The following is a 24,869-nucleotide window of genomic DNA, read 5'->3' on the forward strand; positions in this document are numbered from 1 at the left end:
CTGATCAGGACAAACCACTTAAGGGGCATTTTTACCCACGTGATGTTGCTCGGCGCAAAAGATGGGCATACTGTATTCAGAATTTCTTGACTGGTGCCACGGATTCTATACTAAAAGAGTATTGTCTAACCAGATTTTAATGTAAAACAGGGGTAAGGCGGGAGATGGAAATTCAAGACGATGAGCAAAACGAGAAGGAGGTAAAAGCAGGAGCCAATGTTTCGACAACTGAACTTGGAAAAATACAAGTACACCTGTCAAAATGTTGGCTCCCACTTTTACCTTATTCTCGTTTTCTCAGATCTCAAAGTATAAAGGCCAAAAAGTGAAGCAGTAGTTCTAGCTGCATTAAAGACTGAACTGAAAAGTAACGTTGCTGTTTCTGTTTCTTTGACATGTAGGTCATTCCTGTGCCTGGTTATACTCATGAAGAGAAAGAACACATAGCTCAAAACCATCTCCTTCCTAAGCAACTGAAAGAGCATGGTATCACAACTGATATGATGCAAGTGACGAATGAAGCACTGAGAAAACTTGGTAAGCTTTAATCTTCTTTTTCTCTTAAATTTCTAAACATGACATGTTTACAAAAACTTTTCTCAGCTGGAGAGCCACTAGTAATTGAATGTAGTGTGTTCCTCATGGAGTGGGCCCTTTATAAAAGCCACCTGCAATAGAATTGGAGGTGGAGGGCTAGGGTGGTTTTTGCCCCACCTCTCATCCATCAATAACTTTCACTGTTTTGGTCACACGTTTTGTAATGTGAGCTCTTCTGAAACCAGTAGCGTTTAGAGCAGCTCGACTGGATCAACATAGTGTTATAGAATTCTGGTGTTTTATTTTTGACAATGACTGTGATAATTTTTAGTATCACTCACTGTTAATAGAGAATTTTAGTGTGTCCAGTATTCCAGCAAGTGCGGGCGGCTTGCCAGATGAGCAGGGGCATAAACGTGAGCGGCCAGATTGGTGGCACCAGCGGGTGGTGCAAAGCTGAACCACACAAACAGAGCCAATTAGTATATTTTGCTTAGCTGCTGGTGTAAATTTTTGACAGCGGTGTAATCATGTTCACAATTACGCCGCTGCCATAAATGTGCACCTGCAGCGAAGCAGAATATAGTAGGTTACTGCAATTTTAGCACTGTGTTCTTCTGGTTGAACTCTACGCCACCATGCAGCTGCAGCGCACCGTCCGCTCACGTTTACGCCTCCGTCCATCCAGCAATCTGCTCAAACCACACCCGTGTGCCAGACTAGTGGACAAGCTAAAGGTCCCTAATGATAAAAATGGCTGATCTAAATAGCTTAGCTCTCCATGAAACTGTACCATCCACCTTAATGTTGTGATAGTAGGCACAAAGTATAGTACTTCATTACTTTTGACCAGAGTTGTGGTGTGGGTCCCTCCATTCTATTCCCACTCCATTTCGAAGAGTGGAGATCCCCCGTAATTCCACTCCTAACTCCTTGGAATTGTGAGTGTAGGGCCATTCTCAGTCCTGGGGTGGTAGAGCTGATTCATTCTATTCCTCCTATCCCAGTAAATTAGACACTTTATTTAAATGATTTACTATTTGTGCTTTCGTGCTTAGCGAGTGACTAAAATGTAGTTATGAAGTCATAACAATGTTACAAATAATGTTAAGTATTTATTTCCTGTACATGAAGAAACCTGCATGCTTTGCAACCAGTTATCTCTGCATCGTGTTTTCCCTGTGATCTCTATAATATCTACCGTTCTTCTAAAGCGTTTTCTCAGTTTTGGTTTTGGTAAAGATCTCTCTGCTGATGTGTTGTGAAACTTCAGCAGAAGCCCTTTAAAGAAGCATGCATGAACACTTGGATGGTGGAACACATACATGCTCCCGGTAGAGCACATGCCTGGTCAATACAATATCCTTACGTTAGGAACTTTACACTAACACGTATACAAGATATCATGAGAAGCCAACAAACAAAGACACCAAGGACAACACAGGGGAAATTACTTATACATACTAATTGAAATAAAGAAATTGTAAATGAATGGAATTGAAAGTGGACGAATTTGACATAATAGTTCTGCGGAAACCCGCAAGATGGATAGAAGTAATTAAGGGGAAATGAGACATCCACCCAATTGTAGCAATTGCTACAAAGGAAGCCCATACAGGTTCCTTGAAAGAAAAGCCTCACAGCTGAAGAAAAATTTGTTGACAAATTCGACTTCGCCCTGCTATCTGCTAGCCGCCTGGTTAGCTGAGATGGTTGAGCAGCTGCCCCGGAAAGGCAATAGTCCCAGGTTCGAGTCCCAGACCAGGACGAATTTTTCTTCAACTGCGAGGCTTTTCTTTCGAGGAACTCATATGGGTTTCCTTTGTAGCAATTGCTATGAATGGGTGGATGTCTCATTTTCCTTTAATGAAAATGGATGAAAAAACAACTTGCTGCAGGTGAGCAACGATCCCACGTCTTCGCGTTACGCATGTGATGCTCTAACCAGTTGAGCTATTGCGGTGCCGTTTTGCCGTCCACTTTCTTGGGTACTTATGTTTTACTACTAGAACTAACCTTGGGAGTGTTAGCCAGCTCCACCACTCACAAACCTTGGTAGTGGATGTGGAACATCCTTTCTGCTGCAGGTGTCACGAGTATGTGATCTTCTTGGGTGAAGGCAGCTGGTCAATAAAGCCACACATGCTACCTGAAGGCATCAGTGTTGCCGGATTCGAAACCCTCATTATGAATGAACGAGAAGAAAGGGGGTTAATCGAGGGGCCCGATTGTTATTAATCATATCATGAGAAGCCAACAAGCAAAGACACCAAGGACAATATAGGGGAAATTACTTGTACTTATAATTGAATTTTAAAAAATGATAAATAATGGTGATGAAAGTGCATATGAAAAAGCAACTTGCCGCAGGTGGGGAACAATCCGTCTTTGCATACAAGATGGGCACTTTAATTTTCATGAGGTGTTTACTATACAATATATGTACTTTATTTTTTTCATGAACTGTTTTAGTTCAACCTGAAAATTTTATTGTCTTGCTCATCAAATAGCCTCGACAAACATGTCTGCTACATAGGTTAGAAATTGCGAATATATGACGTGATTGCAAAATATATTCAGTTTTTACTATCCAAATATCTCCATGACATGTCAATTTAGGGTGACAGCCTATCAAGCGGTCGAATTTTCCAAATTCCTTCCCTAGTCCTTATACGGAAAAAAAAAGCATAAAGACAGAAAAAAGGTTCAGTCACTCTCTAGAGTTCTTCAACATAATGTAAAGAAAAATAGTGTGCAATGGCTGGGGTTTTCGTAAGTGCACTTTGATGTGTGTAAGCGATTTTTTAAAATTTTGGATTAAGTCTGCGTTTTCACACTCAGGCATGATACCAATTTCAGACAGCAGGGTGCATCCGATTTTGCAAATACTAGCCTACGGCTGCCCGCTTGTAACCGCTGAAGTTAGTTTCACTTTAGCTGCACACGCATTAGGCAGTTCACGACCACATGACACACTGCAATACCAGGCAAAGCTTGCTTTCTAAATAAAATCCACCATTTGAAAAATATAATTTTTTGAAAACTATATTTTATGGGGGGAAGTGGGTTTTAGAAAAAAAAGATTTATTCTTCAAGATACGCTGCAGAAAAGTTATGCATATATGTTATGATATGTGCTTATTTTAAATGTGCAGTCCATTTTTGCTTGTCTCCTCTGGTTCTAACTTTATTTGAGCTTACCTTAATTTTTTGGTAAAGATTTGCAACATATTTGCACCTTAGATTTCACTAAACAGGGTATGAGTGGCTTCTGTATGATTCAAGGAATGCTGTAAGATCAACCTTAATGCTATGCCTTACCTAGAACACGAGTTTTGAGACTTCAAAGTCAAGAACCAGGAAAACACTCTTTCAAGTTTCTATTTCAGAACCTCACAACTCGTGTTCCAGGTAAGGCAGAGCAATAAGGTGGGTTTTAAGGCATTCCCTGAATGATAGGAAAGCCATTAATACCCTATTCAGCGAAATCTAAGCATCAAATGTTTTTCAAATCATTGCAAAAAATAAATAAAGGACACTTGCATAATATTAGAACAAAAGCGGATAAACAAAAATGCACTTCATGTTCGAAATAAGCACATTGCATATATTACAAGTTTCCAGCACCATCTCTCGAAGAATAAAGATTTGAAAAATATTGGGTTAAAGACCCACATCTGCCCTTAAGTAAAGCCAAGTGCAAAATAATATTACACTGATGTGCATGTTATGCATACAGCTATATTTCACTTTGATGATGGACATAGAAGCAAAACGTATTGATATGCTTGGCAAGACACTCTATTGTTTCACTTTCAGTGGCATATTACAGGGCACAACTTTTTCTACCACACCTCCCTGACCACCTGATTCTGCTCATTCTCGATACTAGACTGTGTGCGAAAAAACATGGTGTGCATTCCAAATCACTTTAGACTCGTGCAAGGTGCAACCGTTTGCAAAGTCATTTTTGGCCTCCATCCTTGTGTCGTAAGGCATGTTCTCGCTAAATAGAATCATTCTTTGCTACTAAAAATTGCTGTCGTTAATTAAGTGCACTTCAGCCTTGTAGTGCAGAAACCTTTCATTGTCTTCAGAAGCACAGAATGTGTAGAATACTATGTTGTAGTCACCTATAGGGAGGTCGTGAAACAGCCGGGATCGAGTGAAATTTATTATTATAATAAATTAGCCAAATATAGTTTATTATAATTGATAATTTTACCGGTTTAGTAGTCTTGCCAGAAATCAGCATTTAGTGCTTCAGGACTATGTGCCCACTCTATTACAACTCCATTCCGGAATCTCGGGTTCCTGTTCTACCTGCCTGACTGGTGCCATCATTTCATTCCAACTCTGGAGTTGCCAGTCCACAGCTCTGCTCTTGACAAGCAGTAAACAGACCTGTTATGTAGGCAAATGTCCACAAATATTAAGATGCTGTGAGGTTGCCTGTGAAAATTAGAAACATAAAGTGTAATGTATAGGTAGTATAAAAGCGCACTTTATCCTTATCAAAAGTTTCTGCCCTTAGCAGGTCACAAAGTAACAACTATAGTCAGTGACAACCTGAGAATTCATCAGCAAGTGCATTTAGTAGGGAATCTGTAAACATGCATCATCCAATTACCTCTCCTTTCTTTTGCATGTGATCCCAATCCTTGCCTTCACATTAGTCAACCATTGTGGTGGTATAAGCCTCCTCAGCATAGGAGTGAGGAGGGTTATTTGGGATATAAAAATGGTACCCAAAGCTCCTCAGCAGCAGTGTGCACCTTTCAGTTATCATTAACATAGATTATAGTGAAAGGGTTCTTTGTATGTGTATCAGTACAACTCCTTTTTAAATTCTTTAAGAGCAGGCAAAGCATGCTTTTATAGAATGAGCTTCTGCTGTATGCTGAGGTTGTTACTGAGTATAGCGTAATTTAATATCCCGTCTTAATTCTGCCAATTGTGACTTGTGTAGACAGGTAGTTTAGCAGTCTTACAGTGTCACGATTATGATATGCCCAGTGGTCAAGTACACAAGAGAGGCTGGAGTGCGGACATTGGAGCGCAAGATTGGTGCTCTCTGCCGGGCTGTTGCTGTGAAGGTTGTTGAAAATGAGACCATCTGTCCTGTGGCTGTCGAGCAAGATCAGCTGTCCAACCAGAGTGCAGTCACCGTGGCTGTGGCACACCCTCCCTCTCTCCCCATCGTCATTGATGAAATGGCCATTGAAGGCATTCTTGGAGTAAGCTGCCATTTGTGACTGAGAGGAATAACCCTGAGCTTCAAGACAGTCACACTGTTTAATAATTATAAATCGTATCATGCCATTACCACTTCCAACACCTTTATTGATTATAGAGCAGCAAGGGTCTAAGAGCCGGCAGCTCTTCCGTGTATAGAATTGCTTCATTGTTAATTTTTTTTCTGAAACATTATTAAAAGACAGTCTATGGGATGCAGCAGCCCTTCTGATTGCATATTTTGCACAGGCAGGCACACACAGCACAGTTCTCTTCTGGTTGCTAGTCAAAAGTGTGACATAGTGATTGCATGCTCTTAAACAGGGTAGAACACTTTAGTAAGAAAATGCTGGATTCTGACATCATTTGTACCCAGGTGGCAGCAGCGTTATTGCCATATCGCCTTCTCTCATTAGAAAATTGAAACTCTATATGCAAAGTTTCTAGTAGAGCTTGAAAACACACTCAACTGCATCTATTATAATCTCAAAAGAAAATGTTAATGCCTGGAAGGCAGTCTGTTTGTCAAGCTTCCACAACATATGATACGTGCTTCCCCAAGCATTATGAGAGAAGGTAAGACGAGAATTTATAAGAGGAAAGGCAAAGAGGTCAGCTTGAGCTAGTATGCTCTTGCCTACTACTCTGCACGGGGTAAGGAGGAAGGAGTACGATAAAGAGTGATGAAAAATGATCATGAGGACAGGAAGGAGGGATGCATATATACAACAATCACGTAACACAGTGATTTCCTTAGTTTCAAGTCTAGTCCGATGCTCTGCAAGTAGTTCATAACAGACTTTGTAGCTGTTTTTGCTTTGGGGTCACATTTTGCGGCTAAAATAGTACTTTCTGACAATGGTTGCCTTTCAGTGCCTGCCAGCGTAAAAGCCAGTACCTTCTGCTCTCGCACATTGTGGAAACAGTTGCAGAACACAGTTTTGAGTCTCAGGCACTTGGCATGCTGTACGGCTGTTAAGGTGGCCTTAGCATCAAGTGAAGGCAAGGATTTTATAAAGACTCATTGGCAGTCAACTTGCCTTTTCTTCAAGACAAGCCTGAAAATTTCACCCGCAGGTTGTAAATGATCTGAAATTATTTATGGATCCTCCTAGCACACCAGCACTTCAAGTGCAATGTACTTGCCTGAAAGATTCAAGCCGTGACAAGTTGATGTTAGCATCGCCTGACTAATAATTCACAATAGAACATCTCTGTTACCACATTTTTTAGCATGTGCTTAGTATGCAAAATTTAAAGCCAGTTACCCCAAAAATGTAACTCTCTTTAAAATTATCTTAATGAGCAAGTGCTTTGAAAGGGCCCCTCACCAGCTTTGGCCATTTTAAACAGACAAGTACAGTGCATGCTTGATGCGTTTACAATCGTTTCTGCTAAGTTGGTTTGAAATTTCAGCTGTTTTTGCGGTATACAGCACTGTGTACCGCAAAAACAAACCCTAGACAGCATGGTAGAACTTCTAGAATGGGGCCTGGTGAAGGGTCCTTTAAGATATATTCTCCTTAGAAATGCAATTCAGCTTACACGTTCAAAAAAAAAAAAGCACATACAGTCGCCCAAATCTTTAGATGGTGTGCGGGAGCGACGACTTTTCCGTGCGTCAGCGCCGTTTGACGGGGCGAGGCTGGAAACAGTCTGAGGCTAAGCGCATGCGGACAAAGCGCGCTCAGCTGGGCCCATCGTCTACTAGGCTGTTTCCAGCCTCGCCGCGTGATACGGCGCTGACGCCCGGAAAAGTCGCCGCTCCCGCACACCAGCTAAAGATTTGGGCGCCTGTACTTCACTGTCCCTGCTTGGTCTGAGTATGTGTGGGCTGGTGCCAACATTTATTTGCTTTCCTTTAGCCTGCCTTGTGTATGCTGTTGTTGGCCGTGGTGTGTCGCAACATGATACCATATTACTTTTAGGCCACACATTTAGGTCACATTATTTTAGTGGCTGGGAAGACAGTGCCGCGGTAGCTCAATTGGTAGAGCATCGCACGCATAATGTGAAGACATGGGATCGTTCCCCACCTGCGGCAAGTTGTATTTTCATACACTTTCAATTCTATTAATTTATCATTTCTTTATTTCAATTAGTAAGTACAAGTAATTTCCCCTTTGTTGTCCTTGATGTCTTTGTATGTTGGCTTCTTATGATATGATTAATAAAAATCGGGCCCCTCGGTTAACCCCCTTTCTTGTTCATTCACATCATTAGAGTTTTTAAAGATTGATCTAACTCTAATATAGAAATAGCTGCCATAACATGAAAAACTCAAGTGAATAAGTAAATGACTGCTTGAATGAATGATTGATCGACTTGATTTCTTTGACTGGGAGGAAGGTTTGGCTAATTGGCTTGACATCAGGAGTGGCAAAGCAGCACAAACGACCAGGACAAAAAGGGAGGCAAACAGAGACACGCAAGCACTCCTTTCATGCTTCTCCCTTTCTGTCATTGTCATTTCTGCTGCTTTGCCATTTTTTGGTTTCTTTATATTGTTTGTCATAGTACAGTGTAAAATATTGTATGTCGATGAAGTGGTCGTTGCAGTTATTCTCACAAGTTGCACTTGTCTATCAGTGAAGTCCATCTAAAAGAAAGGATCTTCCCACATCCCATCATATATATATATATATATATATATATATATATATATATATATATATATATAGTTTTCCTTATTTAATCTCTAGTGTAAAAAAAGATTTTACTACTGCTTTGGTGTGCTCTTCAGATGTAGTTATTTGGGGACTGTGGCTGCTAATTATGTTGAATAATTTTGGTTTAAAGAGGTGCTTGCATTATTTAATAAATGGACATAGCAAACATCGTCACTGCATGCATTTCTAAACTTTCGTGTAGAATTGGTTAGTTTCTGTTGCGTTTTTTTTTTCCTTCATAGCATTGTTGAGGAGCCCACAAATACATATTATGTTTGACTTAATGCTGGTGTAGCTTTCTGACAGCTACTGCTGCTTTGCAGTGGCAAGAAGTGGAGTGTAAGCTTATTGGTATGTCATTAGGGCTTTTTTAGGGTGGTGGGAACAATTAAAGGGCACAAGGAAGGACACAAATGCATGAACTTACTGCATGCATTGCTGCTGTGTGTGCTCGTGTTCTCTTCTTGTGTCCTTGCATTCATTGCATTATGCGTGACGGCATTTGTGTGAAATGCCAAAGCTATAGCTAGTGTGATCGTGCTTTCTTTGCAGCCGCCACAGTATGACCAAGAAATGGACTCGCGGCTTCTGCAGCCAGGTGTGGCAGTGGGCCTGGCCTGGACTGCAGCTGGGGGTGAGATTATGTTTGTGGAGGCATCGCGCATGGAAGGCGACGGGCAGCTGGTCCTCACGGGCCAGCTTGGAGATGTCATGAAGGAATCAGCAAAGCTAGCCCTTAACTGGCTACGTATTCATGCCGACAAGGTATGTGTGCTTTCCGATCAGATATTTGAATTTTTGCTGTGGCTGGTGGTTTTTCCTCTGGCACTTTTCATGGCTTTCAACCATGAGATAAGCTTCATTTATGCATAAGCATCATAAAACACTGGCGGTTTAGCAGTGCGCCTGTTTCCTTTGATTTCAGTTCCACCTGCCTGTGCAAAAGGGCACTGACCTGATGGAGGGCACAGATGTACACATACATTTTCCAGCTGGTGCTGTTGGCAAAGATGGACCTTCAGCTGGCGTCACCATTGTTACTGTGCTGGTGTCGCTTTTCACTGGCCGCACAGTCCTTCCTGATGTGGCCATGACAGGCGAAATTACTCTGCAAGGCTTGGTGCTCCCGGTATGGAATTCCTTTCCTGAAGGGTTGATTTGTTGCTTTTCCAAGATAGTTTCAGCATTTTAATAGAATTGGCACAGCCTGTAGTTGGTTGTGTTGATTAGAAGAATAGAATGGGTATTGTAGTTTATCCATTTAAAGGGACACTAAAGCCAAATATTAAGTCAAGATAAAGTGATAGATTAGTGCTTGGGAATCTCTAAGGCATCAATAATATCGCGAACAGGGCCTTAGTGATCGAGAAACGGAGGTAAATGCAGGACATGATTAGAGACTCCCCTGGGACATTCAGGCACTTGCCTGATGACGAAAGCACTCCTCAGTTAAATTCTGTCACTAGTACTCAACCACTCATTGCAAAAAACATCATTGTATTGCAGTAGAAGGCTAAGTAAAATGCTATTTATCTAGTTCTATTTAATTTTTAGAAAAAGAACTAATTGAAATAACCCTTGACAACGACGCGGGCGGTCGAAATGCTTCGTTTTCGCTCAACTCTGCACCACCCACCTTTTCGCATTTCAGTACTTTTCTGATCGCGATGTGCCGCGCTGGTTTTGCTGGCTTACGAAACTCGCACAAACTGCAAGTAGCAGAGTATTCGACTTCCATATTATGCCGCGGGATGCCCGAACGGTCTACACCGTTTCACCAAAAAGCAGCTGCAGTGGCGAGTCCACCGCTCTGTCTTGGCTCGGGGCCACCGTCTCGGGTGCCGTTTTACTCACCAATGGCAGAAAAGGGCGGTGATGGCGTATGCAACGTCACCACTCCCCCGGTTAGGTGGCGGGTGATTTGAATTTCGAAAAAAGTATTCGGACCCTTCAGATGCAATTTTCTCGTAATATAAGTCCTTTCTTGGCCCGAAATAAGCATTGCGAGGTTTCTGGAATGGTATTTAAACAGTCCACGTCGACTTCTCATTTGCCTTTAGTGTCCCTTTAAGGGCCAGGTTAGTTGTGCGTCCATTTCTTTTTAACAATGAAAGCCTTATGTGAATCGTGGTTCAGTCTGCGAAGGAAATGTAAACAAGGTACCTGCGACGGGCCATCAAAGGATCTCCTACAGATACTGATGACCCCTTTGGCATCTTGCTGTGTTGGTACAGGGCACATGAACAACAGTAAATCCCCCAGCTTTCCGAACCCCATATATATATATATATATATATATATATATATATATATATATATATATAATCGAACCTCGATATATCAAACAGTGTGGTGATAGTGGAATTGCTCGATATAGCCAGAATTCAATATATAAAATCACGTAAGAAACGCGTCAAAAACTTGTGCAAGTCTATCTATGAAACAATCGTGGTGCAGTAAATACTTACTTGAAGCTTAACACAAAGTATTTATTTTTTGGCTGAAAGTACGGCAACTGTGTAACCTGCTTCTTATTGGCAGCCATGTGCTTAAACACGGAGTCCTCAACATGGTCTAAACGAACCACAGGCAACAGACTGGTGCCCTCTATTGCGCCACAGTAGAGGCGCAGAAGGGCCAAAGCAACTACAGCCTCAGTTGAAGTCGGGAGCGCGACAACATCAACACTTGCGAGATCAACCTCGGCAGCGTCTTCGTTTAGCCGCTACTTCTGCTGCGATCTCCACGTCCGTCAATCAAAGCATTTTGAAAAACTGTGAATAACAAAGTATTAAGTTGCATCTGCCAAGGCACCTATGAGTGAGCCCAGTGAACATGCGCTGTCGTGTGTCTTTGTGGATGCAAACCGCCTGTCCTCGCGAGCCGTGGCAGGTGCAGAGCGCAGCACTGAGGAGGAGTCAATGCTGTAAATGCAATGCATCATTGATGCTGTCGTACTAGCCAAGCCGCCGCCTGCGTATGCCGCTACGTTCAAATGGCACCCTCGGCGCAGTTGATGGGTGCAGCTATAGTGCGCAGTAGTTAGGAATGCCCATCGCACCACCACTATCTTCGAGGGTGTTGCGGGAAAGCTCCACGTGCTCCTGTAAACAGAGCGCATGTGGTCTGGGGTGGCGGAGTTCAGTATATCCATTTTACCACCGACCGCATTTGAAATAGAAAATTAAAAATGCATGCAGTTTTTCAGGTGATATAGAAAGTGTTCGATGTACACAATAATTTGATATATCCGTGTTTGACATATCGAGATTTAGCTATACCGTATTTACTCCCGTAATGATCGCACCACAAACTTGTCGCAGCGATATGTCGAGTGCCAAGTCTATGATCGCGCTTACCATCTGTCGAATGCTGTCAAATGCTACGCGAACGACTCTTGAAGACATACCAAGCAATCTACATGCACCAAACATTTCTAAGCAGATGCCCAATTTAATTCCTTTCATCACTTTCCGCACCCCCATGAAAAAAGAAAAAAGCTACAACCAAACTTGCCTTATCTTTATTACTTGTAGGCTTCATAATGGTTTTGGCCAACAACAACAAAAAGGGCGCCTTTCAGTTCTTCTCATCTGCACTCGTGAGCACGCAACAAATCGCGAGCGGCGACTATAGTGGCCACGTTTACACTAATATGTTAGAAGTGTACCCTATTCATACGCTGACACTTGTAACACAGCTAAGATATTCGCCCACCCATAGCGGACACATGCCATATTAGGGTAGTAGTGAAGACAAACGCCGCAGTTTCCGCAGCATGCCTGCAATGTGTTCCTGTGTCACTGGCAGCTACGTGTGCCCATCTCTGTTTCTGTCCCCTCACAGTGGACATGGCTACGGTATTGTCGCAAACTTGCCGATATTAACGATATTATTCATTACTGATATGGAACAAACTGTTTCAGTGCGCGTAATGTACTCACGAGAAGAAAAATAATCACGTTCAGTGTGTTCGGCTTGCTCCCCGGTCGCCATTTTTGTTTTGGTGTCCTGAAACTGACAGCGGCAGCCGCCTGCTTGTCATCCCGCAGCAAATGCGGGATGAAAAAAAGAAAGTGTTTCCTTTCGTGGGAAATTCAGCCCGCCTAATGATCGCACCCCTGAATTTGCATTTTTTTTTACAAAGAAGTGCAATCATTATGCGAGTAAATACGGTATACAAGTGTACATGTGCAGTATCCCGTCACATTACGAGCACCTAGATGCCACACACGCACGCACGCACGCGAACACACACACACACACACACACACAACACACAGAGAGAGAGAGACAGACAGACGGTTCAGTGTGCCATGGTTATCTATGAATTCGTAAGCCCTGTTGGAACACCAGCTGCTGCCAAGAGGACGTGTTCAAATAGGTCTGCTTCATCGTGTCTTCAGTGGATTTCTCGACAACCGACGGTGGAACTATACGACAGGCATCCATTATCCTTGCCTTGAGCTAATCTGATGTCTGTCTTGATCATGTAAGCACAATCTTTCACATAACCCCAAAAAAGAAATCAAGTAGAGAGAGAGGTCAGGTAACCTAGGCAGCCAATTTACAGGCTAATGCCTCCCAATCGGTTGCGCATGAAAAGTCGCATCCAGCTAGTTTCGTGCTCGGCTGCTGTGTGCGAGTGACCCACCTTGCTGGTGCCACAGAAGTGGAAGACGGGAGGGGTTCTCCTCCCGTGCTCTTGGGACAAAGGAATGACAACACAGTAGTGCAAACAATCACAAGGGCATTTATCGCACCTTTCATAGATCAGTGCCTGCTAGCCGAGTTGCTATCCACAAAACATGCCGATGGGCGCGCGACAAATCTGAAAGTCCGACTTACCGCGACCACATAGCGAGCGAATATGTTCGCCCCATGCTGGATCCCAACGCCTGGTCGTTCGCGTGTACGGTCACGCGAATCGTGGCGCGTTCAAAGGCGGCCACGTGAGGTGGTCTCGCAGAAGCATGGGTCGGCGTGCACGCGGGACGTCCGCGCTGTTAACCGACCCGCCGAGAAAGAGGAAGCGCCTTGTCTCCCGGCGCCCAAGTAACCCCGCCTGTCGGCGGCGTTAGCAGCACAACACTCGCGCCATCTCCCCCACTGCGCTTCAACCACATCGACCGCCGCGGGCGTCACGCAGGCCACGCGGTGAAGCGGGATTGCAGGAGATGGGGGAAAACAAGATATCTGGGGACGCGCGAGAGTCTAGCATCCCCACATCCCCCCAACCTTAAATCACTACATATTCCGGCGAAACATGTCACACGGTCTAACATCAAGGTAGTGCATGCAACAGTGGCTGCGCTGAGGAAATGTCCACACGCTGTCCATAGCATGCGAGCCGACTGTCCTTGGGTACACCGCTGGCGTCTGCCGGTTACGGCAGCAGCTTTGCAGGCTCGACGGCATGATGCCAGGCCAGGACTCCGGAAACGACGACACAGTAGTCGGTACGAGCAAGCGTCGCTCGCGCCGACGCGCTCTGCTGGGAAGAGCCGCCGTAGCTGTCGGTGACCGCCGGCTCTTTTGTCCGCCACCGAAGTCGCTGCGCCGAACTGGCCACAGCATCACCATCGCCTGGGGTGGCTCGATCGTAGTCCGGGGCAGCAGCGCAGATGATGTGCAGGTGACAGCAAACCAGGAGTGACTTCAATCACGCTGCGTACACTCAACACACTCGGCAAACACTAAAGTAGTGCAAGGGAGAGCAATTGTGCATGCGCATCGCCCACGTCGTACGATGTTCAACTCGGCTAGCAAAAGATCGGGCAGCTACTCAAATGCTAAGTTCATGTGAACGAAGCTCGCTTCCTTGAGTCGAACGAGTAATTTCAATTCGTGCGAGGCTAACAAGAATTAGGGTCGCAAAGTGCAACAAACACCTCAACGCCACGGTCCACCGGGTTGTGTCCCTCCACGTGTGACAGGCAGCTTCGTAAAGCCTTAGGCCTAAAGCGTCGCTACTCTGACAACAACCGGCATCCAACAAACAACACCCAAATTGAGCGCAAAACAGGCAGCCGCGAGGAGACGTCAGCTCTGTGAGGTGGTCCTACCCCGCTCGGTGCACACAGCATCCGAGTTGACGGCGCCCACCGTCCTAGACGGTGTCGGAGTGCCCGGTGCCAGGCCGCAATACCAGTCAGCCCGTAGTGACACCCGTGGCCCGCGGCTACCCGGCTCTCAGAGCCGCGACTTCATCCGAGTCAAAGAGATAGAAGAAGCTATTTACATAAGAAATTCGGACCACCCACGAGGCTTCCGTACTCACTCGCTTCAGGCTTGCCACTGCTCTGCGGGCGCTCAGCCTCGCTCTCCCAGGATGCAGACCACGTGGCTCTCGTACTGACGAATGTCATTAAAAAAACACTTGTGAAAAGGCTTAGCATGTTGACATGTTCAAACACACTACAGCCACCGTCGCCTCGCTCAAGAAAGCACGCCGCCAACGCTAGCGATCAAAATCCGCGCTAGCCCTATGCTTCGGTTCAAGCAAAGGTCTCGAATGAAGCAAAACTGTTAAAACTATCGTCCGATGCCCCAAGAGCCCCACGTTGGGCGCCAGATGAGGGGTTCTCCTCCCGTGCTCTTGGGACAAAGGAATGACAACACAGTAGTGCAAACAATCACAAGGGCATTTATTGCACCTTTCATAGATCAATGCCTGCTAGCCGATTTGCTATCCACAAAACATGCCGATGGGCGCGCGACAAGTCTAGAAGTCCGACTTACCGTGACCGCATAGCGAGCGAATATGTTCGCCCCATGCTGGATCCCAACGCCTGGTCGTTCGCGTGTACGGTCATGCGAATCGTGCCGCGTTCGAAGGCGGCCACGCGAGGTGGTCTCGCAGAAGCATGGGTCGGCGTGCACGCGGGACGTCCGCGCTGTTCCTCGACCTGCCGGGAAAGAGGAAGCGCCTTGTCTCCCGGCGCCCAAGTAACCCCGCCTGTCGGCGGCGTTAGCAGCGCAACACTCGCGCCATCGCCTGCACTGCGCTTCAACCACATCGACCGCCGCGGGCGTCACGCAGGTCACGCGGTGAAGCGGGATTGCAGGAGATGGGGGAAAACAAGATATCTGGGGACGCGTGAGAGTCACGCATTTCCACACATGACAGCGGAACTTTGCTGCGAAACTCATTGTCAGTGCGGGATGTAACATTGGACCGATTATAGCACCGGCATAAATTTCGCCCCACACATTGAACGACCACTGGTACTGGTGCTGATTTCACTTTACCTAGTGCGGATTGGAGTCACTTCAATAGTGTGCATTATGCAAATTTACCTAGGCATTTCTGCAAAAGTTGGCCTTATCTGTGCACATGATGTTGCTCAAGAAGTCTGGTGATGCATTGGCTTTCGTGAGGACTCAATTTGAGAAATCTAGGCGACTCTGCAGGTCCCTATCTTCCAAGCATAGGTGCTGGTTAAGGTGGTATGGGTGAAAGGCCGTCATTTAGAATCCTCCAAGCTGATGACTTGGATGTTGGTACCTGGGCGGCCATGTCCTGCACGCTAGCATGAGGGTTTGAGACCATGAATGCTAGAACAACCGTGCGTAGGCTAGGACTGAAAGATGGAATCCTCTGCCGCTGTTTCTTGAAGCTGCCGGTTTGTCTCAGGTTCTCATAATTTCTGATGATAGTGAATAGGTTTGTTCTACCACCACACTTCCATGACTGATATATATTTGTGGCCTTCCTCTTGTTGCCATTCGCAGCTCCCAAGGCAAGGATCATGTTTTCCTTCTGCTTATTAGAGAAAAACATGGCGACTGGGATGAAACAAAATGCACCGTTAAACATTTGCACTGACATTGTCAATTCGCTTTTGTGGTGATAGGTTTTGTGGCAAAAAACAAAAAAAAGACAAAAAAGGACATCTGTGCACTTTATCTACACTAAGACAACAGCTATCACAGCTTGTTTCCAACTAAACACCAAACACTACGTGTTACTTCAGCCGAGGTGCGGCAGATAAGGCACTAGCTCGATCGCAAGGTTTTTCTTGATTTACTTTATTTCGTTCTGGCTAACTCGGAGGGAGCCTGTTCGAGGGCGCTGCTTTATGATATGGGTAGGAGCGCAGTCACATGGTATTTTTCATATTTCGCGGGGTTTATTTATCAGTCGGGAAAATTAGTATGCAATTTGTAAGTTACTGAAAACACCGCAGTTAGATGTCCCTTGGTTGTGCCTACAAATGCCTTCTTGACACTTTGATAATTAGGATAGTATGTCTCTAGTTAGATAATTATTTACAGTTATGTAATTAAATCTCAGTAATGAAAAATTTACTGGCAGCTACTCCACTGTACTGGAAACATTATGCACTATATTTTCTTCGAGTAATGCATCGCTCTTTTTTAAATCTTGGTGAATAACAGTTCATTGGGACACCCTGTATATATTTATGACCTCTGCATGCAGGTGACGATGTTTCCATCCCTAATAAATGTTATAAATTTTAGAAATGTTTTTTCTTTTCACGAGTCGTTAGCATTGTTTACTGGAAGAGAAGCAATACTGATGCACATATCATTCATGTGCATTTCACACGCCGTTGACAAAAGACTCTGCCGAAGGGGTCACTGAAGTCTATAGATTTCTTCAGGGTCAAAAAAGCACCCAAAGCCATTTGACGTGAAGTGAACATACTGCGACATATTCATTCTCTATGAATAGGCTATCCATACCTGTAGAAATGTTGTTGGTTGACTACCTCCTTGTCTCTGAAAAATATAATGAAATTTACATTAACAAAATGTGTTGCTAGGCTAGTTGGTTCTTGCTTAACTGAATATTGGTAAGCGCAATGCTAAGACAGGACAGAAACAGTTGTCGTGTGCTTCTGTGTCTATTTTCTGTCCCTTCTTAGAATTGCACTTACCAGTATTCAGTTGTTAATAATGAAATTTGTCCTGTGCATATATTTAAATATATTGTGTATGTGCATAGTGTTTACAGTATAAGTTTAATACGATGCTGAAGTGATAAAATATGAATGAGGCAGCCGCTGCTGGTGCTTCTAATGTGCTTGTCCTCCTATTGTCAGGATTTGCAGAAATAAAGTGAAAGTATGAATTAAAAGCCATGCACATCCGCGCCAACAGTGATGTAGTAAGCTATTAGCCACAATAAAATTTTAAGTGAAAAGGTCGAGGCAAGTCAAAAGAAACCTCAAATGATGTAGGTGAAAAAGCTCTAGTAATGACACTTTACTTGTGTGTGTAGGGTGGCGGCATTGGCATCCCCCCCCCTGCCCCCCTTCCGGAAAACATTGGAGGGGGCTCAGGCCCCAGAGCCCACCCTAGTCGGCGCCTGTGCTTGTGACACTGCCCACACTCAATCTTGCCCCCAGCAGCTTCCACGCCATGTTGCTTTAACGCATCACAACTGTTCTTCAATTTGAGCTCCCTCCTTCTTTCTCAGCTTGAGGATTGTAGTGGATTGGCAGAAAATGCCATTTTTATCTGTACATAAGCAGCAAGATCACATACCACTCCATGTAACTGTCAAGTGGCAGCATTCGACAGTGATATGGTTGGTTTTTGTTTCTAAATTGATTTATTGAACATTTGTCTTTGTTTGTCTGAACATCTCTTTAGATCTGTTTAGAAGGGTAGTAGTTTATGCATGTTGGGTACTCAATAAAGAATGAGGAAGCACAACTAGACTTGTACAAAAAAAAGCACATACTCTTAAAAAGCGTATTTTGTGCTTGTACGTACCTTTTTGTCTGTACCTGTATTATTTGCGTTTCTTTATTCTTCCTTATCTGTTTGGAGTTACAGTAATGCTTTAAAGTTTTTCTGCGTGCCATCATCTGGCAAGTTCTATGCTTACGACGAAATTTTGTTACATTAGCATGCAAGAAATTATATATATATAATGATTATTGCCATCATTTGCATATAGCATTTAATTTGGCAAGTGACACTGGTGGTTTTTCTGGTATTTGACCAATGTACTACTAGTTGCTATCTATTACCCTAATGTTTGAGCCTGCATAAGAAGTTACAAAACGCTTTGAATAATTCAGCATTGGGTTATTCATCCTTCTTTTTATTTAATTTGACCATGTTTGAAAGTCTGAAAAGACCCTTGTGCTTTTTGAACACTTCATTTTAATTGAAATGTTGTACAGCCTAAGCCAGTTCTGCATATTGTACTGGTGTTGAATATGCAAAAGTCTTCTTTATACGTATATAAAAAAAAAATCTGCGACTAACTATTTACCTCTGTTACTATCTAGGTTGGAGGCATTAAAGACAAGGTGCTGGCAGCCCATCGTGCTGGCATGTGCAAAGTTATACTGCCTAAGAGAAACAAGAAGGACTTGCAGGAAATTCCGACATCTATCAAAGTGAGCATTTAGTTTGTTTTGCCACACCTGCATGGTATCATTTTTGTATCTGGTGCTCACATGCAGTATGCTGTTCCTAGCATTGAAATGTTTTGTTGAAGGCCAAGCTTGCCAGTTAGAACAAAGTATTTATGGTGTTAGGCACTTAAGTACAGTTAAACCTTGAGAAAATGAATCTCCATTTAGCAAAGTCCTTGATATTACAAACTTTTTTTCATTTCCTGATTTCAGTTTCGCTGAATACCATGTACTTGTATTTTCCCCCGTGATTCAGCAACATAATCTTGTTCTGCAGTTTTTATTTTACAAAGTGTTCAGGAGGAAAACTTTGATAAGCTTAGATGATGAAAGTGGAAATCTTCTTAAGCTGTGCCCTCTACTTGAATGGAAATGTATTTCCTGGATGTCTAGCCATGACGAACGAATGGTTACAGAGTTACACTTAAAAAAGATTTTTATACAAATACACACCTTTTGTTGCTTGGCATAAGAGGAGTAGAATCGGTTTATTTTCAAATGACTCACTGTGCAAGTAGGCAGTGAGAGTGTTGGTACTATAGTGTCCTTGAAGTTTAAGAACGTCAAGGTTCAGCAAACATGTCTTTTTTTGTTTGTGCCATTGGTGGTAGCACTGCCAATCACTGGCGTAAGAGATGAAACGTAATTGTTGAATCCTGTTGTTCTTAAACTTCAAGGATGCTTACTACTAGGGCTCTGTCATTTTGAACTTTGGGGCTAGCATTCTATTGAGTCTATTTACATGTTTGTCTAAGACACAGTTAGTGATATTAGCATGTGAAACGGCACCATGTACCATTGCCTTATTAGCAAATCTGGAAACGCAGGATTTTGGACTGCTTGGTGGTAGTAGTAGATAAGAAAAGGTGCAAAGCACATCAGGCAGGACATAGATGAGTAGACTGGACAAACGCTTCTTGCATTCTTCTCATCTTTTTTCCTGTCAGTTGCACTTCCTAACCACTCTAATGTACTGCCCAAGCAATTGCATGCAAAGAATATAGGACATTATTCATTTAAAGAAGTAATCCACAGATTCCATCATAATCATGATCAGTGTGCCAGACTGTTTTTAAGCTTTTTAGCTGTGTACTTCTTTGTATTGAGATTCCCATTGCTCATTTTGGTTGTTTGGGGCAACTTGATAACATGTACAACAGTTTCGACTTAGTAAAAAGGCTAAATTACAGTGCTGTACAGGCGTGCAGGGCTATAAGATTCTTGACCACTTCCATGCAGGAGGACCTGTCTTTCAGTTTTGTGACTCACATTGAAGAAGTTCTCCAGGAGGCTTTTGAAGGTGGCTTTCCTGACCTACCAAGCTCTGTTGAACACGTGTTGAGCAAGCTGTAGCACTCTGTGTGGGACAGTTGGGAGCGCACTCAGTGGTGTGTATTTCTGCACAGCAGTTATGACATCATACCTTCACTATGTTAAAATGCTGGCAGGGGACTGGCCATTAGTTCACTGTATATTTTTTGCAAGAAGTTTCTTATTTTTTGTACATAATGTTATGTGTAGGTTAGTAACTTACCACACAACTGCTCTGTTTTCCGTGCCTCTGAACCTTGTTCACTCCTAGAGCTTATTCCAAGCAGCGGTAAGCTGGTCTGATATGTTATTGTTAACTTTCTACGGACACTTCAGATTGTATGTTGGATGCAGGTTTGTGCGATTTGCTCTGTTGAATGCAAGTCTGGGAATTAGTACCCTGTCACTTGTAGCTTTTCTGAAATTCCAGAACTTGTGGCTGTGAGCCGGTGGCTCTACACATTGATAAACATGTTACGAAAACTGCTCTGTTTTCCTCATTTCCGTAGTCAAACCTCATGTAACAAAGTCACGCCCAACATGAAAAAATCTTTGTTATATCGAATGTTTATTGTAAGATTATATTTATTACACACTGATATTGGCAAGAAAAAATTTTAGGTTTATTGTTATGTCCAATATTTCGTTATGTTAGTGTTTGTTACACCAAGATTCAACTGTAAAACTTAAGTTAAATGATAAATGTGTTTTATTAGATTAGTGGTATTGCAGTAATGCAATACCACTAATACCACTAATACCAGTAGCGGGAGACATGAGTAGAACATTGTGTTTGTGTGCTACCTAGCTTTTATTTTAAACGGGCCCTGCAATACTTTTTTTTGTATGGTAAATAAGCAATACCAAATGCAAGACATTGCTGTAGTGTATACCTGAGCAAAATATAACTCGCCTGTATGTAGCAGGGAACAGGCAATATCGCTCTGAAGATTGCTTATGCTTTTCTGCAACTTCTTCTAATCTTTGCCAAAATTCAGTAGCCTTGATGGCACAGTGGGGATACACTACAACAATTGGCTGAATTTGCGAGTACATCATAAGAAATCATTACTTTAGCAAATGCAACGTCAACAATGCTGTAATCGGCAATGCTATCATTCTTCATGTTAGTTAGCTCTGTAAAAATTATAAAAGGCATTTGCATTGGAAAGGGCAACAGTTTCAGTTCTTCACTTCTAGTCGTCAGCCACTGTTGTCTGCTTGAGTTATGCCACCTCCTCGATGGTGCAAGCTATAGCTTTATTGACTGCCTAGCTTAAAACATGCCTGCACGCCCTGGTCCTCTTTACCTATAAATTTGCTGCAGGCACTTGGACTCACCTGAAAATGATAATGCAAAGGCGTTATTGTTGATTATTCTAAGTTTGTTGTCTTAAGATCTGCACTTTGACCACTGCATCTTGTTCGTGGTTAGTATGCGAGTTTAGTCAAACGTGCTTGAGCAGCTGTTGTGTTCTAGATGCAGGCAAAGTTGCCATGCAGTTATGAATGTGTTGACTGCAAAGGTGCTGGAAGTGATATGAAAGTTCTATATCATGTGCTGCTCCAGCTAAGCTTGTTAAGCTCCAGCTAAGATGCTTAGAGCACATCGGGCTGATGACGTACCTGTAGCAGTTCACAGGGGCATATTTATTGGGCAACTTCCCCGTCAGTATACATTACCCTTTCTCTTATATAAGAGAAACTAATTTACCATTGAGCTGTGAGGTGTGCTTTATGCAAGTTTTATTAATCAGATATGGTCATTATTCTATTGCATCTAAGGCTTAAGTTTGTCGCTGTCATATTTCAGACTATCATGCAATTGGTGAAATTTCCCCATTCCATGATGTTGATTAAAATTAATTAGAATTGTGATTCCTCAAATTCTCTAGTGAGCATTACTCATTCTGGTAAATGCTACATTATTGTTATCTTCATTGAGGAGGATAATGCTATCTTTGCTTCATCTTCAGGGATCTTGTACATTCTTCTCTACTTTCTGCTAATCAATTGTAGCTGTTGTAGTCTGCAACGGTGAAATCCAGCTTCTCATTAAAAAAAATATCCGAAATCCTTAGTCTAGAACTCATCGTGGGCAGACTTCCCATAAAGAAATCAAAGAAATCATGCTGATCCCACACACTGTGGGAATCGATGTAAGGGAAGCTTTGGTGAGCTGGCTGCACAAGAGGGCACATCACAATAAGCGACGCGCAGCAGATTTCAGCGACGAATGCGCTCACAACTATCTTCAGTCATGGCAGCAAAACGACACAGCACTGCCACTGACCACAGCATTTACGGCACCTTTGAACTCCATAAAGCTTCACTATATATGGCCTTGCAACCACCACCTAGTTTTGTCACACTGAAATTGTCGAATTGCAATTCTTCATCATCATCATCACCATCAGCCTGGTTATGCCCACTGCAGGTCAAAGGCCTCTCCCATACTTCTCCAACTACCCCGGTCATGTACTAATTGTGGCCATGTTGTCCCTGCAAACTTTTTAATCTCATCCGCCCACCTAACTTTCTGCCATCCCCTGCTACGCTTCCCTTCCCTTGGAATCCAGTCCATAACCCTTAATGATCATCGGTTATCTTCCCTCCTCATTACATGTTCTGCCCATGCCCATTTCTTTTTCTTGATTTCAACTAAGGTGTCATTAACTCACGTTTGTTCCCTCACCCAATCTGCTCTTTTCTTATCCCTTAACATTACACCTATCATTCTTCTTTCCATAGCTCGTTGCGTCGTCCTCAATTTATGTAGAACACTTTTCATAAGCCTCCAGGTTTCTGCCCCATACGTGAGTACTGTGCCTTTCAGCAATTCACCATATATGGTTGCAATTGAATGATGGTGTGGCTACATGGGCTTCTTTCTTAGGCATAAAGCTTCAGTCTGCATTGTCAGCTAGCAGAATGTGTGCTTTAACTTTTATAAGTAAATTGTTGCTGTGCAATGTAACTTGCATGCCAAGCATTTCTAAGAACTGGCTCTGTGGATCCATGCATCTGTGGCTTAATCAGAAGCATAGGGCTACTATGCTTGAGGTCCCAGGTTCAAAACCCACCATTGAACACAATTTAGTTTTTGTGAGACAGGGGATGACAACATGCCAAATTACGGGGAGGTAGGCAATGAAAGCTTCGCTTTAAAAGATCATGCAGATCCCGCGCACTTGGGAATCAGCAAAGTGACACTGTGGCCTGATGACATGATCACTTGCACCCACCAATTAGTGCCGCACTACGCCCTCTCCCTTCATGCCATGACATTGCATCTACCAATGAGCATGCATTATGGCCTCTCATCCCAGCACTGCTTGCATCCTCGTCTCTGCAGTCTTAACTACCACCACTTACTACAGCATCTAAATCCATCGGACACACACAGAGAGCTTGACGTTAAATGTAACCACCACAGTATTAAAGCCCACCCCACTCCACACAGAAAGCTTCACTTCTTAAAATAATGTAGAACAAAAGAAATAGACTTTTGGTATAGTTGTATTGCAGTAGAATCATGAAGTCGTATGAACATTTGAGGTTGAAATATAAATTTCATGATGTCTTGATAAAATGCCAGTTCAAACACATTAGTGCAGGTTTCCGGGCAAAATTGTGAGAAATATGCAATACAACTAATAATAATGAAATAAGTACAGGGTGTTGAAGCACATCTTCAGCTTCTCAATTTTGTAAAGGTAGTATAAAAAAAATTCATGTTTTCATAAGGATGCATATTTATATTATTTATTTATTTATTTAAATATACCTACAGGCCCCTGGAGGCATTGTGCAACGGGGGAGAGTATACTAAAAGATTATACAATAATTAGAATACGTATGTGAATACATATACAAAAAATACAGTGTAAGAAATGCGCTAACATGCTATAATGTGGTGTTAAAAATTGTACAAGACAAACCGAATGGTTCTAAAACATAGTTTCCCAATATATGGCAAGGATGTATTCAGCATTTTATGAGATATAAAAAGCTTATACGCATATTGCACAAGAATTGTTGCATAATTCATCTCTGATATTTATCTAGGAGAATGTGATTGCATTCGAGCATTACAATGCATTGAATTTTGGTGTGATTCATAAGTTCGTATATATGCGTATTGTAGCTAGATCTGTGATGTTTAGAGCAATTCTGGGGCTCCGTAGATTATTCACTGTGCATGACAGTGAGCACAGGACAGTGTGTGCTAAAGTACTACATATATCTTCCCGATTTCAAATTTTGTGTATCTCTTGCAAGTTTACATGATAAATTACGCCTTCAGTCCTTGTAGTGGTTATAAAGCCTGAAGGTTAATTTACATAATGGAATATTGTGTTTCATATGTTGTGATGCTACCTTAATGGGACCCATTAAAACCATTTTGTGAGCTAGTAGAGTTAGGTTGCAACACAGATATTTTGCAGGCAATGCAATTTGGTTGTGGAGTAGTGGTAGAGTGCCTGTATCACAGCTGTGGGCGTTCTTAGTACAAGCCTTGCTATTGGCGAGAATTTTTTAAAAGGGAACAGCTTTCCTTGGCTAGTGTGCATGTTTTCTTGGACGTGGTGTTCTGTCTCAGGGAGAGGGCAACACATTAGCACTTGCGACAGCCCTCTTCCTCTCCCATTGCTGCTGCCTGCTCCGGCGGCAATGGCAGGTGAAGTGGAGGGCAATCTTTTTCAGCTGGAAAAACCTG

General features: G+C 43.0%; 1 protein-coding gene across 5 annotated transcripts in view; it reads left to right on the plus strand.

The window, feature by feature from the left end:
* LOC135898037 (lon protease homolog 2, peroxisomal-like) overlaps positions 1–24,869 on the plus strand; it is an 87,806-nt gene that overhangs the window by 58,537 nt on the left and 4,400 nt on the right. For 3 of the 5 annotated variants that reach the window (XM_065426767.2, XM_065426769.2, XM_065426765.2), the window contains 6 exons: positions 402–537; positions 5,554–5,774; positions 8,994–9,206; positions 9,367–9,570; positions 18,710–18,820; positions 20,078–24,564. In XM_065426767.2, coding sequence (XP_065282839.1) covers positions 402–537; positions 5,554–5,774; positions 8,994–9,206; positions 9,367–9,570; positions 18,710–18,820; positions 20,078–20,191 — 999 coding nt within the window. In that variant the 3' untranslated portion in view covers positions 20,192–24,564. Of the gene's footprint in view, positions 1–401; positions 538–5,553; positions 5,775–8,993; positions 9,207–9,366; positions 9,571–18,709; positions 18,821–20,077; positions 24,565–24,869 lie in introns of those variants that run through there. The other 2 variants (XR_010563244.2, XM_065426766.2) reach the window with 2 other exon arrangements.

Source organism: Dermacentor albipictus, chromosome 1 (genome assembly GCF_038994185.2).
Source record: "Dermacentor albipictus isolate Rhodes 1998 colony chromosome 1, USDA_Dalb.pri_finalv2, whole genome shotgun sequence".
In the NCBI taxonomy this organism is placed as follows: Eukaryota; Metazoa; Arthropoda; class Arachnida; order Ixodida; family Ixodidae; genus Dermacentor; species Dermacentor albipictus.